Source organism: Nycticebus coucang, chromosome 1 (assembly GCF_027406575.1).
Source record: "Nycticebus coucang isolate mNycCou1 chromosome 1, mNycCou1.pri, whole genome shotgun sequence".
Lineage (NCBI taxonomy): Eukaryota > Metazoa > Chordata > Mammalia > Primates > Lorisidae > Nycticebus > Nycticebus coucang.
Window position 1 is genome coordinate 75,383,849 of NC_069780.1, and position 15,030 is coordinate 75,398,878.

At 36.4% G+C, this 15,030-nt stretch overlaps 1 protein-coding gene across 1 annotated transcript in view; it reads right to left on the reverse strand.

Annotated features, from left to right (window-relative positions):
- Nucleotides 1-8,945: 8,945 nt before the first annotated feature.
- The window catches only part of IQCM (IQ motif containing M), a 474,905-nt gene continuing 468,820 nt past the window's right edge, over nt 8,946-15,030 (reverse strand). Inside the window, exon 13 of the mRNA XM_053597778.1 lies at nt 8,946-9,049. Within this exon, the coding sequence (XP_053453753.1) occupies nt 8,946-9,049 (104 nt within the window). The remainder of the gene's footprint in view (nt 9,050-15,030) is intronic.

Here is a 15,030-nt window from a genome sequence, read left to right on the forward strand (position 1 = left end):
CTGAGACATATTAATAAGGCTAGACTAAAAAGACCTGGATTAGCAGAATGAATGTGAGAGAGAAAAACAAGAAACAAATGCAAAAGGTATTTTGAAAGAAAGAGTTGAGAATTCTTTGTGGATGTTTAGCTGACATTTTGTACCAGTTATCCTGGGATCCAAGATTAAACAAGTATTTTTCCTAAGTAAAACTTAAAATAATATACACTATATTGATATAATCATCTAGTCATAAGAGGCTCACTTAAAATAAGTTATAACAAACAAAATACAATTTCTAGATAAAGATATTTTTATGTTTCTATGAAATCAACAGTCAATTTACATGACATAAATTGCTGCCAGGATGCCTCTCAGCTGGGTTGCACAATGTATAAAGCTCTCACCACTGGTCACTCACCAGGAGTTGACAGGCCTTGCTAAAATGCAAACAAGGTAATACATGAAGCCATTCTGATCCACTGGCATCTTGAACCAATGTCATTGGACAAATTAAGTAACCAATTCCACAACAGAAGGTTTTGGGAGAGGCCAACAAGAACAACAGAGATCTTTTCTTGCAGGAAGGGAGATTATCAAAGATGTCAGAAGGAGGCTTTCAATTCATGGTGTACACACATATGTAGTTTCTTTGTGATGGTGCCTTGCTTGAGCTTACATTGTTGATTCTTCCTCCTTCTATTTAATACCAAATTACTTAGTCTTCAGGAGAGATATATAAAATGGGACAATGAAGATTGGATTGCAGATCAGAAGATCTAATGCCAATCCCAGCTCAGGCACTAAACTGCTGTATGGCTTTAATTTACTTTCTCTGCCTCAGCTTTTATTCTTGTAAAAAGAGAGCAGTGTAAAGTGTATAAATAATGCCTCCTCCAGCTACTCAATTCTATAAAATAGTTACTACTATTTTTACTTTCACAACCTTTTCTTTTAGTACAAGGGAGAAACTTTTATTAAAAAAACTCACAGTTTATAGATTTCATAGATTCTAGTTGTTAGCCCTTTATCAGATATACAGCACGTGAACATTTTCTCTCACTCTGCAAGTTGTCTATTTGTTCTGTTAATTGTTTCCTTGGCTGTACAGAAGCCTTTTAATTTAATAAAGTCTTATTTATTTATTTTTGTTGCTGTTGTGATTGCCATTGGGGTTTTCTTCATAAATTCTTTGCTTAGGCTGATATAAAGAAGATTTTTTCCAATATTTCCTCCTATAGCTTTTATGGTTTTGTGCATTAGATTTAAGCCCATTATCCATCTTAAATCATGTTTTTGTGAATAATGAGGGATAGGGATCCTGTTTCAATCTTCTACATACGACTATCTAATTTTCCCAGCACCATTTACTAAATGGGCATTTTTTTCCCCTGTGGATGTTGTTATCTGCTTTGTCAAAGATCACTTGGAAATATGCAGACGGTTTTATATCTGGGTTGTCTGGTCTGTCCCATTGGTCAATGTCTCTACTTTTGTGCCAGCACCATCCTGTTTTGGTTACTATAGTCTTGCAGTATAGCTTGGAGTCTGGTAAAGATTTGTTCCTTTTCCTTAGATTGCTTTGGATATTCTGGTTCCAAATGAAACATAGAATTATTTTTTTTTAACATGTAAAAAATATTCTGGTATTTGAATTGAATCTTAAGATTCCTTTGTGTAGTATGGACATTTACACAATGTTTATTCTGCTTACCTATCAGCATGATATGCTTTTCCATTTGTTTACATCATCTGCAATTTTCTCCCTTAGTGAATCCATATTTCTCTTTGCAGAGATTTTCACCTCCTTGGTTAAATATAATCTTAGGTATGCTATTTTCTTTGTAGCTAATGTGAAAGGTATTCAGTTTTTTATTTGATTCTGTGCTTAACTACTGATGGTATATAGGAATGCTACTGATTCGTGTACATCGATTTTTTTAACCTCAGAGTCGGCTGAATTTATCAATTCCAGGAGATTCTTGGAGTAATCTTTTGGGTTTTCTAAATATAAGATCAAGAAAATATTCAAAGAACCTCCTCCCCCCCCCCACCAAAAAGTGGGCAAAAGACACGAACAGAAGCTTTTCAAAAGAAGACAGACTAATGGCCAATAAACATATGAAAAAATGCTCAACATCACTAATCATCAGTGAAATGCCAATCAAAAGCACCATGAAATATCACCTCACCATAGTGAGAATGACTTTTATCAAAAAGTCCCCAAACAATAGATGCTGGCATGGATACTGAGAGAAAGGAACTCTGATACACTGTTGGTGGGACTGCAAACGAGTATTGCTTCTATGGAAAGTTGTTTGGAGATTCCTCAGAGAACTAAAAGTAGACCCACCATTTGACCCAGCAATCCCACTACTACATATTCAAACAAAGGAAAAGAAGTCATTTTATCAATAAGACACTTGCACTTGAACATTTATTGCAGCACAATTCAAAATCATAAAGATAATTCATGAGTGGATTAACAAAATGTGGGTATGTGTGTGTATACATATATTTGTATGTGTGTGTATATATATATTTATATGTGTGTACAGACACACTACTCAACCAAAGAAAGGTGACTTAATCCCTTTTGCAACAATTTGGATGGAACTTAGGCCCATTACCTTAAGTGAAATGTCTACAAGAAGGAAAAAACAAACACATGTATTCACAATCAAATTGGAACTAAGGATCAACACTCAAGTGCACAGATAAAATTAAAGCTCATTGGAAACCAAGCAGGTGGGAGGAGGGGATGAGTGAAATCATACCTAATGGGTACAATGAACACTGAGTGACAGGCACACTTATAACCCTGACTTAAGCAGTACAAAAGCAATCCATGTAACCAAAACATTTGTACCCTGGTAATATTCTGGAAAAGAAAAAGTGTAGATGACCATTTTCACCACCACAGTGATGCCCACTATGTAAGACATCAAGCTCCAGTCTAGGATTTTGACAATAAAACTGAGTTTGATGCACTCTCATACTAGATATTCACCCAGTCTAGTAAAGTACCTTTGGATTAAAAATCTTAAGCTCAAAACAAACAAAAAATCTACACCTCACAGTTTTATCAAGAAAATAATGTATTTAAGATTGAAGGGCTAATGATGTTCAAACGACTTATGTTTTCAGACTCTTTTACAGGTTACCTTCATATCCTGGTTTATAATGAAAATCTATAGAATCTGTATGTACATAAACCAATGTCAATTTTCCTCATTACACTTTGCACTTATTACAAAGTTCCAATATATATGCCATTAGTTATCTAATTATATGAGAGATCTTATTCCCAGACTAACCATTACATTATTTTGGAAATTGCACTAAATTTACAAATGTTTTAGCCTTTAATATACATGCTGTTGAAATGCAGAGATTAAACTGATAAATCTCTCCCTATCACATCTTTTCATTTTGTGAATTATCTGCAACTGTCAAGCCTCAGATTTTCAGAAAATATCATTTTTCTCTCAAAACAAAGTTACTTTTCTGATATCTTTGCCTTTTCTTATACATGTATAGATAATTATTTACAGAAATACTATTTTAGATATCAAATATGTTTTCACAAAAACGAAGCTGCATGTAATGGCTCACACCTGCAATCCTAGGACTTTGGGTGGCCAAGGCAGGTGGATTGCTTGAGCTCAAAAGTTAGAGATCAGCCTCCTAGCCAGGTGTTATGGCAGGTCCTATAGTCCCAGCTACTCAGGAGGCTGAGGCAAGAAGATTGCTTGAGCCCAAGAGTTTGACATTGCTGTGTCAAACTAGATAGAGAGCTATGACACCACTGCACCCTATCTAGGAAAAAAGAGTGAGACTCTGTCTCAAAAAGAAAAAAAAAAGGAAGAAGAAGTGGCAAGCTGCAGTTCTATGTAGGGAAAAGTAGAACTAGCATTGTTTGGGACAATGTAACATGCCAAGAGATCTGACACATGTAATCTGCATTTATGCTTACAGAGTACATCAAAAGTCTACATTTTGAAAAATGTATCTTAACTTTAAGTATCTTTATATTGACAGAATCTTTATGGCCTAGTATTATTTAATGAAGAGGTAGGGAAAGAAAGTGAAAGAAGGAGGGAAGGAGGTGGGAGGGAGGGAGGGAAGGCAGGGGAGGGAGAGAAGGAAGGAAGGAAGGAAGGAAGGAAGGAAGGAAGGAAGGAAGGAAGGAAGGAAGGAAGGAAGGAAGGAAAACATATGGGTCAGGGTTCTTCATTAAAGACAACAGGGTGACACTAGCTATGTTAATCAGAAAGAGATTTATCAAGGCATATAGACAACTCCAAAATTTGTTGAGATCACAGAAGAAACAGATTGCAGGAATAGTTCCCTGAATCATTATACCTCTTGTATCACCTCAAAACTGGTTTGTCAAAATCAAGAAACTGGATCAGAAACCCATCCCAAAGCCACTCACCTCAGAACCTCCAGGCCCTATCACTTCCATGAGGTATTCCAGGAGGAGAACTTCTCTGTGCTTGCCCTTTATCTCAACATATCTAATCTCTAAAACAACATTTTGTATGCGGTAAAGAAGATGGAATGGCTTTGAGTTTATTATTATTATCATTTTATATTATTGGAAATATATGTTTTACAATGTGAAAATTAGCAAAATGTGCAGAGACATCTTTGAAAATATTAGAAGACACAAAAAAATAAAAGAAATTTAATATGAAATTGTTTAATAACCTCAAACTTGAAAGTTTAAATATTTGTTCCAGAAAAGAGCTGACTGTCTTAAAGGAAGCAGATTTAAGCTAGCCCATTTGTTTAAAACTTTTAAAGACCATTTAGATTCTGGTCTTTAAGTTTTTTCTGTCTCTTTCCTCACAGTTGTTCAAAAATACTAAGAAAAAGAGAGAGAGAGAGAGAATTTTTAATTCCTAAACCTGTTCCAATAAAATGAAGAATTACTTCTGAGATGGTAAGTCAGTCTTAGCACCATTGGATCAGCCAGTCTTTCTTTGATTATCTATTTATATAGAAAAAGTGGAAAATTTGGGATACAATTCTATGTTCCTCACCATTGTTTTGAAAATATTAGTTCTGATAGCTTATTCTCCCAAACTGGAAGTGAGTGTTCTTTTATATAAGAATAGTTCTTACCAACATACTATTTAAAATTATTTACTTGACATAATTTTTACTGGAATAACAAAAATCAAAACTAAACAAAAAATAAAACTCAGAGTTCAACTTTCTGAAAGAAAAGTATGTATCTGAAACATAAATAATAAAAATATGTTTCCTTTTAATTGATGCTAGATGGTTTCAGGATTCTTTAATTGTGTAAGAGAATTAGCATCGAAATCTTGGGGAAGTTAGAAAGCACTGGATTGTTTTTGAAATGTTCTGATAACATGTCAAACCAGAATGATGGCAATCCAAATGAAGCCATTTGAAATATTTCTTTTCCCTCTGGTATTTCTCTTCTTTGATGCAAAGTTAGTCCACATTTTCTAGTCTCCTCAGGTGGAACTAGATGACCATTTCTCGCCAATCGAAATGTGGGTTGAAATGACATGTTCCAAGTTTAGATTTAAGCGCTTAAGAATTCAGTATACTTTCTCTATATTATCCTTTTTTTGTCTGCTGCCTGGATACAAAGACTACGTTAGTGGCCCTGAAGAATGGCAATGCTACGAGGATGGATAAAGCCTGAATCCTTGAAAGACTGCATGGAGCAGAGTCTCTGCTGACGCACACTGCACTGTCAAGTGAACACAAAAAAAATTATTGTCTTAAACCAATAAGATTTTAAAGATTTACTTACTTGTTAACTCTGACTAATATATGTACTTCTGTGAAGATAGTATGCTTTGGAAGAAGTCATTAATATAAAAATGTGATCTACCTATTAAAACTTCCATAATTCATATTGGTGTGAAAGTATACTGCAAACTCCGAATAATGTTATAAATATGTTTTGTATTATTATTAAAATAATGAATAGATAAAATACTCATTAAAATATTAATAGTTCTACAGAATTCAGTGTTTCTATTGTGTTTGTAATTTGAATGGAAGTTGGGAAAAGGAAGGGCAGACAAGCAAAAATCCCCTTCACTCTGAATTTTCTGAGAAGTAGACCAAGTTAAAGAACTAGGGACATTTGGCTTTCAACTATGCTAAGAGCTGCATTTATTAAGAAAAATACAGATGTGGGAGAAAATGCAAAACCTAGGACAGAAACAATTTAAAAGATATAACAACCCTGAATCTTGACCTTGCATTGTTTCTGTTTCTCCCTTAATGCACTTTTATTTAATTTGGCTTAGCTATTTTAAAGATCATATTACTCAAGAGAAGCAGCGCTTCGGAATTCATCTGGGTCACAGGAACTTTCTCACCACTCCATTCTAATTTGCAGTTTTGCTATAATAAAAGCCCTAAATATATTGCTACTGTCTAGACGTTTTATCTGAAACAAGTGTCCTTTGTAGTCTCAGAGGACTTTTCTATTTTATTTCCAGTAAATCAAAGTCTGTGAAGAGCTTCAGTTCTTATTAAGACATACCCTTCACAGTCCAGTGATTGCCAACTGTGGCAAGCCATTGACAGTTCATTTACATATAAGTGATGACTTCCATCAGGTAGTTGGCTCAAAAACACAATGGACATTTAGAGCATAGCCAATATTTCTTGTTCTTTCATGAGCACCAAATGCCAATTTTTATATAGAAACTGACTACTGAGAAGTGAAGGCTTCTTTTCCCTGACCTTACACTGTCTTCTACAGCTCTCGAGTGAAATAGTATCACTGAACTTAATGTAGGATCACATTTCTAAACGACATTCAGTAGCCCTGCTTCACTTTGCTAAATAGCAAGAATAGTCCAATGTAAGAAACTCACAATGTAAGGAAATCACATTTTATTAGAGGAAAAATAAACTTTGGCATCCTGCCCCAAATTGTCATTTTTATATATTTTTTAATTTTTGTATTTTTATATTTTTATAAAGTAATTTTGACATTGTTTTCATATCATTTTTCTCTTGTAAATACATTTACCATTAGAAATAATGACAACATTCTTTAAGAAATCTTACATTTTAGTATATAAGTGGCTTTCCTTGTAACTCCATCCTTTTGCTCCCAATATTTTTAGAACAGCAATGGTGGAAATCTAGCCAAATTTTTATCCTAATAATGCTATAAAAAGGAGCAGGCTGATGATCTGTAACCATGCTGAGATTTAACTTGTGTGCTTTTTTCCCTTTTAAATTGTACCTTTTCCAGCTTTTTTCAGTATGCAAATAAAGAAAAAATACTTTTTTCTTTAGAATGAAACTCTCTCCACTGTGTATACGGAGGATATAGAAAATTTAATTTCACATATAAGATAAACTCTACATTTTAGCTAGCAATTAGTTTTTTCCCCTATCAAATATTTTATTGCTACCATTTCCTAGCTAGAGCTCCATCATGTTTTTTTTAGCCCATCTGGGTTCTAGTTTTGGTGGGGCCCTGACTTGACATGATTCTTGTAATTGACTTTTCTAGAGATTTCATTTTAATAACTTACATAGGTATTGTTCTTAACTTACATAGGTATTGTTCTTACAGCAAACTAAATTGTATGAGAGTCATTTGTCTGTGACAGAAGTAATCCAGGGGAAAAACTGTGAAAACAATAGAACACTAGTAGAATGGAACATGTAGTTCTTCCCTCTCTCTCTCTCTCTTTTTTTTAGAGACAGAGTCTCACTTTATGGCCCTTGGTAGAGTGCCGTGGCCTCACACAGCTCACAGCAACCTCCAACTCCTGGGCTTAAGTGATTCTCTTGCCTCAGCCTCCCGAGTAGCTGGGACTACAGGCACCCGCCACAATGCCTGGCTATTTTTTGGTTGCAGTTTGGCCGGGGCCGGGCTTGAACCCGCCACCCTCGGTATATGGGGCCGGCGCCGTACCGACCAAGCCACAGGCACGGCCCCCTCTCTCTCTTCATACCCAGCCTCTGTGTCATTCTGTTCCTTCAACTATTGCCCCTCATTTGTTTCTCTAATTTCATTCATAAATAAAAGGATGGATGCCTGAATAAAGTTAAAGATTCTTAAGGAACTGATGTTAGTAATTGTACTTCAAATCCTTTTGGTACTAAGGCAAGTAAACTCATGAATGCAATACATTGAGGAAATGTATTGAGTTTGACTGAGTTTTCATTTACAAAAAATGACTGAGTTTTTCACTTTAGAGTGAACAGTGAGTAGGGAAAAATGTAGTAGTACCTCTATAGTTGACCACCTCATTAATTTTCATAGAATGAACATGCATCACATGTACATATCAGTACAAGAGGCCATGTTCCTTATGTTGACCCCTGCTTCCTATATGTTGACTAGTTTGTTACAGTTCCTTAGTGGTCAACTTATAGAGGTTCTAATGTAATACTATCACCATACTAAAAATTAATATAACTTGTACTAAAAATTAATATAACTTGAAACAATCATTTGCAAAAAAAATAATGAGGGATATTCTTGGCAAACAAAGAAATCCTTTGACATATACGATTTCAACAAATCACCACACTGTTATTTTTTAAAGACTAAAAAAGATTAATTCAATTATATTTTATACTAGAATCATGAGTTTTAGAAACAAGAATGAAACAGTTTCTTTATGGCATTTATTGGTAGTGGAAAAAAACAAATTTCAGTCAAATAAAAGGAATACTTGACATAGGTTTACTTCAGTATGATAAAACAGATGTTTTTTATGAAGAAGATCAAATGAATGGTGAAATGATCAAATGAAACACATTTAGAAATTACATACTAACCTGTCAAAGTCCTTCTCTGTACACACAAAGATGTTTGTGCTTTCTCCTGTTGATATAGAAGGAACCCATAGCCAATGTTAACCTATTAGTATTTCTTTGGGTAGATAGCTCAAACTATTCAAGGTAACAATATTGTGTCGAAGACATTCTTCATCTTTTCATGATTCATAGAATTGTTTCATTTTCCTTTCTCTTATGGATCTGGCCACCAACTTGCCAACAACCCGGATGTTAGCTCTTTTGAGTATTGGATGTCCATTCACTATAATACAAAACATACAACTACATTAACAAATTTTCAATTAATACATGTATGATAGAGAGGTACCACGATGGTAGAAATGTATCATGCTTTTGAAATCCTAGAATATAACCAGAAATTAATTATGGTTGTGCTAGAACAAGCAAAAGGTTTGACTGGGGCTCATTTTTTTCAGGTCTATTGAGTTACCTTATATATTATGCCAAGAAACTCAAAAACAGTTACTGTTTCACTAAAGAGTCGAAGAAAGGGATGACAGAAATTGTGTTCAACTAAGGTACAGAATACACTCAGCTCTTCAAATCCATGGGTTCCCCATCAGTGAATTTAATAACCCTGGATCAAAAATTTTCAGAAAAGTTAATTCCAAAAAATTCTACAAAGCAAAACTTAAATTTGCTGCATGCCAAGTACTACATTGAATCCATGTGACTGAAGAAATATTTAGGTATTATAGGATTTAGAGCATAGGGAGGATATGTACATGCTATGTGCAAATATTCTGCCATTTTATATAGGGGACATAAGCACTCATGAATTTGGCTATCTGAGGGAGGTCCCATGGACACTGAGATATGGATGACTGAACTGAAATCAATTAGATGCAACATATGTTTGCTCAAAAGAACCACAGTTTTAAATCTTTTTATATTACAGTATGATTAGTCTTGATATTGATATTTGAATCAGAATCATTCATTATTTGCATAAATTATTTGTGCTTGATCTATCTTTATGTATAAAATTGCTTTCCATAAGGAATAAAAGAAATAGATATACTGTGGTCATCATTATACAAAGCAATAATTTACTGTGTTGAGAGTTACAGATAGGGTGGTATATTTTTATTGTTTGGGTCTTACACTTGTAAAAACAAAACCAATTGCCAAAAAAAAGTTAAATTAATCAGAACTGTCTACATTGCTAGAAGGAAAGAAATGGTTTGAGGCATTGAAAGAAACAGGGTATTGTTGCTGGGTTCATGCATATCTATATTATCATTAGACAAAGAGCAAGGCTTTATAACAACGAAATTAAATCAGGCCACATTAAAAAAGGATTTGAATACCTATTTCTCCAAAGAAGACATTAAAATGGAAAACAAGTATATGAAAACTTACTCAACATTAATAATCAGGGAAATGCAAATCAAAGCCACTGTGAAATATCATGTTGGACCCATTAGGATAGCTACCATCAAAAAGTCTAGAGATAATAAATGTTAGCAAGTGCATGGAGAAAAAGAAACCCCTGCATACTGTAGGCAGGAATGTAGACTGGTGCAGCCATAATGATAAACACTATAAAGGATCCTAAAAATATTGAACTACCTCAAGACCTAGCAATCCCTCTTCTGGGTGTATACTGAAAGGAAATGAAATCATCACATTGTAAAGATACTGTACTTCCATGTTTACTGCAGCCTTATTCACTGTAGTCAAGATATGCAAACAGTTTAAGAATCCATTGATGGATGAATGGATTAAAAGCTATGGTAAATATATACAATGACATATTATTCAACCTTTAAAAAGAGGGAAATATGCCATTTGCCACACATGGATGAACCTGGAGGACATTATGCTATGTGGAAGACGCAGACAGAGGAAGAAAAATATCACATGATATAACCTATATATGGAATCTGGAAAAGAGGGAAACTAGTCAAATATACGGACAGAGAAAAAAAATCAGTGGTTACCAGGGGTAGAGGTGGAGAGGAAATGGGGCAAGTAGCTCTGCGGTTACAAAGGAACCGCTATGTAGAATAAACAAGAATAGAGATCTAATGTCTGACATGAGGACCGCAGGTAATAAAATCGTACTATAGGTATATTGGGGATTCCAGCGGAATATTTTAGCTACTCTTTAACACAAAAAACAAAATAAATAGAGATGATAGATATGTTAATTTGCTTCACTATAGTAACCATTTTACTATCTATATGTATCCTATAACATCAGGTATACCTCAAATATATGCAATAAAATTAATGTTAAAAATTAATAAGGTAGGAATATTTAAGATTAATAAATATTTAAAAATTTAATATTTAAAATTAATAAATTATGAATATTTAAACATTAAGAATATTTATTTCATTTTTTTCCTGTATTTACATTTTTATTAAATCCATTAAGAATATTTATAAAATAATTATTAATTTTCATTCATAGTTGATTCTAGGTAAAGGCACTCACCAACCAGTATTTCGAACTACTACAGTTATATGAGATAAGCATGTTAGATCTTGAGATGAAATTTTAAGATAAAATATGTTCCTACTATAAAATTTTTCAATAATATGAAATACCAAAATTTAACCAGGCAGAAGATACTATATAAGATTACTCAAAGTAGTTAAATAGAATGAAAATTGAAAATAATGGTCCATGTTCTCATTCTTACACGTGTCAATGAATTCAGGTTTAGCTCTCACTCAGTCTCCTTATTTTTGACATGGGGATAATATTTATCTTTTTTAGTTGTTGAAAGGATTCAAAAATGTATGTCAAAAATATATGTGTAATAATACTTTTAGTAACTCTACTGTAATGAATGTGCTAACGGTAGTGCAAAGTTCTAACAGCAGAACAACCTATTAACAGGGGTGGGATGCAGGCATAGGGGGGTATGGGAACAATCTATACTTCCCATACGATATTTCTATAAACTAAAATAATAATGAAGTTTATTAATTAAAAACAGATACATTTCTGGCACTTCAAAAGGATTAAAAATACAGTTTCTGGATTAGTATTATCTACCATGATGATATTATAAAATGTGTTTTTCAAAGAAATCTCACTAACAAGTATATAATCAGTTATTTCACAAACATTTTTATTAAAGGATCATTTTACTTTAGGATGGATAAAAATATGAATACACATGATATATCTTTAATATCTCAAAGTAAATACTCCTGACATTCATGTCTCCCTTCGCTCCTTCTCTCTGTCCCTCCCTCACTCCTTCTTTCCCTGCTGCTCTCTCTTGCCCTTCTCTCCCTCTCCTTCCCTCTCTCTTTGTGATCCATTCTCAAGCCCTAGCTCCCCTTGGTATTCTCATGATAGACTCTCCATTTTGGTATATTTGGTTTTACTCTTGATAGCGTCAAATGGAGGAACCCACTCCAATAGAACCAACTAGCCCAACTGACCCACCCAGGAAGAAATGAGTGCATAGAATGTTCCACCCAGGAAAGGGAAATGGGCCACTTCCCACTCTTCTGACCTTTTAAAATCCCCATCCACCTTAACCCACGTGCTGACATCCTTCTCCAGTTCAGCTCACTTGCCCCTGGGTGGAAATAAAGACTGTGATGTTTCCCACACAGAACCTGGATTCCGTTTCCTTTTATTTCACATGTTGGAATAATCTTTTATTTTTGGTCTTTGACCTCTCATTTTGGTGCTGAGAACCCAAGATGGGGAGAAGCCCCCTCAGGGCCAAGATACACCCTGTTGGACCCAACTAGACAGACTCTTGTTCTGACAAGACAAAGGGAAACAGGGAAACCCTTGGACCCTCGCCCAAAATGCCTCGATTTATTGATGAGGTGAGCATTTGTCTGGTACCCTTTTCTGAACTTTTAAACTCTTTTTTCCTTTTCCCCACTCCAATTCCTCTTTTCCTCTCCCTCCATCTCTCTCTGGGCCTCTTAAGCAGTTGTATGTAGCCCCTCTCTCAGCTTTTATAACTTTTCTTCCCTTTCCTCACTCTGGATAGAAAAATTCCAGTGGCCTGTGCCTGACCCCAGCAAGTCAGACTAGCCTGCCCTGAGCCTCATGTTTGGGGACGCCCTCCTGTGGGCCTGGGCCACTCTTCCAACTGGTTAACTCCAGTCTCATTTTTTTCTGGCTGGTTAAAGTTCACAAGCTGAGGCCTGGTACCTCCCTGACCCCAGCCCCAACCACCTATGGACTCACCCTGGCAAGTCAGACTCGCCCATCCATGGGGATGTCCTCCTGTGGGCCTGGGCCACTTTTCTCTGGCTTGCTTCACACACAGAGGCCTGGTAACCCCCCTGACCCAGTCTCAGCCACCTCGTTCCTCCTGCTCCATGCAAGCTCTCCTTATAACCTTGCTTTAGCCTCACTTATTTTTTTACCTCAAGTTTCCAATATGGGGACTGCTCAGTCGCAGACTCCCCCTTCTTCACCTTTAAACTGCCTTTTAACTTTCAAGCCTCTATGGCTCTATCCTGACCTTAAACCTGAATGCCTCCTCATTTTCTATAGTACTGCTTGGCCTATGTACAAACTAAACAATGGCTCACAGTGGCTGGAAAATGGCACATTTGACTTATCAATCTTCACTGATCTCAATAATTACATTGGAAATTAGGCAAAAGGTTGGAGATTCCCTATATCCAGGCCTTTCTTCTCCTCCCAAACACTCCTTCTTTGTGTTTGTCTTGTGAACCTTCTCAAATTTTCCTGGCCCGGGCCAAACCACCCCTGTCCAAGCCATCTGAATCTCCATTGTCTTCTTTCCACCCAGCAGACAACCCTTCCCCTTCTACCCCTCTACAGCCTCTCCTCCCTCAACCTCATTCCTACCTGCAGCATTCCTACCTGCAAAATTCCACCCCATTTACCCACCCACCTGCCTTCCACCACACATGGTAGAGAGAGAAAAGATGGCAGAATTGGGAGACAAAAGAAACTTGGTGGACACAATTTCCCGACCCCATACTAGGTCCAGCCACACCTTTGGGCCTCCCATTTCCAGACCACCATAACCTCTAGACTCCCTCCGAGAGGTTATAGGAACCGATGGCATCGTCGGGGTTCAGGTCCCTTTTTCTCTCAGACCAGCCCCATCTAGGTCAGAAACTAAGTTTGTTCTCCACAGATCCCACAAGATACTCTCAAGAATTTAAATATCTAACCCAATCAGATGATCTGCCCTAGCAGGATTTATGTAATATCCTCACCTCCACCCTATTAACCTGCATTTTATCTCTCAGTCTGTACCAGATATCTGAAGGAAAAAGAAAAAAATCTCCAAAAATTCCCCCAGGGCCCTCAGACCCTTCCCCAATACCCCCAAGATCTCATTGATCTGGCCTTCAAGGTGTGGCAGCTCCTCTTAGAGCTCCAGTTATTGGCTTCCACCATTAGACAAAACCCAGCTACTTCTCAAAACTCCTCTGGGCATTCCAAAAAAAACAAAATCTCCGCCACGACTGTGTTTTAAATGTAGTAGGCCGAGACACTGGGCAAAGCAGTACCCAAATCCAAACCCACCCCTTAAACTGTGCCCAGCCTACAGAAAGCCTCACTGGAAGTCTGACTGCCCAGGTCCTTGAAAGATATGATTCCTAGCCAGTCCCAGGATCTACTGGAATTTCCCAACCTCCTGGGCCTAGCTGCCTAAGAGAGACAATCCCCAGAAAATCAGGATGTCCCCTGGATTCTATCCTGGAAAACTAAACTCTGGGTAGTTTTGCTAGTGGAAGATAAGCCAATATGTTTTCTTTTCTTTTTTTTTTCATTATTATTATTATTTATTATTATTATTTTTTTTAGAGACAGAGTCTCAGTTTGTCACCCTCGGTTAAGTGCTATGGCGTCACAGCTCACAGCAACCTCCAGCTTTTGGGCTTAGGTGATTCTCTTGCCTCAGCCTCCTGGATAGCTGGAACTATGGGTACCCACCACAATGCCCGGCTATTTTTTTGTTGCAGTTTGGCTGGGGTTGGGTTCAAACCCTCCACCCTCGGTATATGGGGCCGGCACCCTACTCACTGAGCCACAGGCACCACCCTCCAATTTCTTTTCTAATAAACACAGGAACAACTTTTTCCATGCTGCCATCTTATAAAGGTCCTCTGAAACAAACAGATCTCCAGGGTAGGAATTGACATTAATTTACTGCACCCTGCAGGCTACTCCACCCTTGTGGTGCTAGAATCATGGCCTCCTTGGTTATTTCCTATTTAGGGCCACTAATTATGACTTTTCTCATTCTC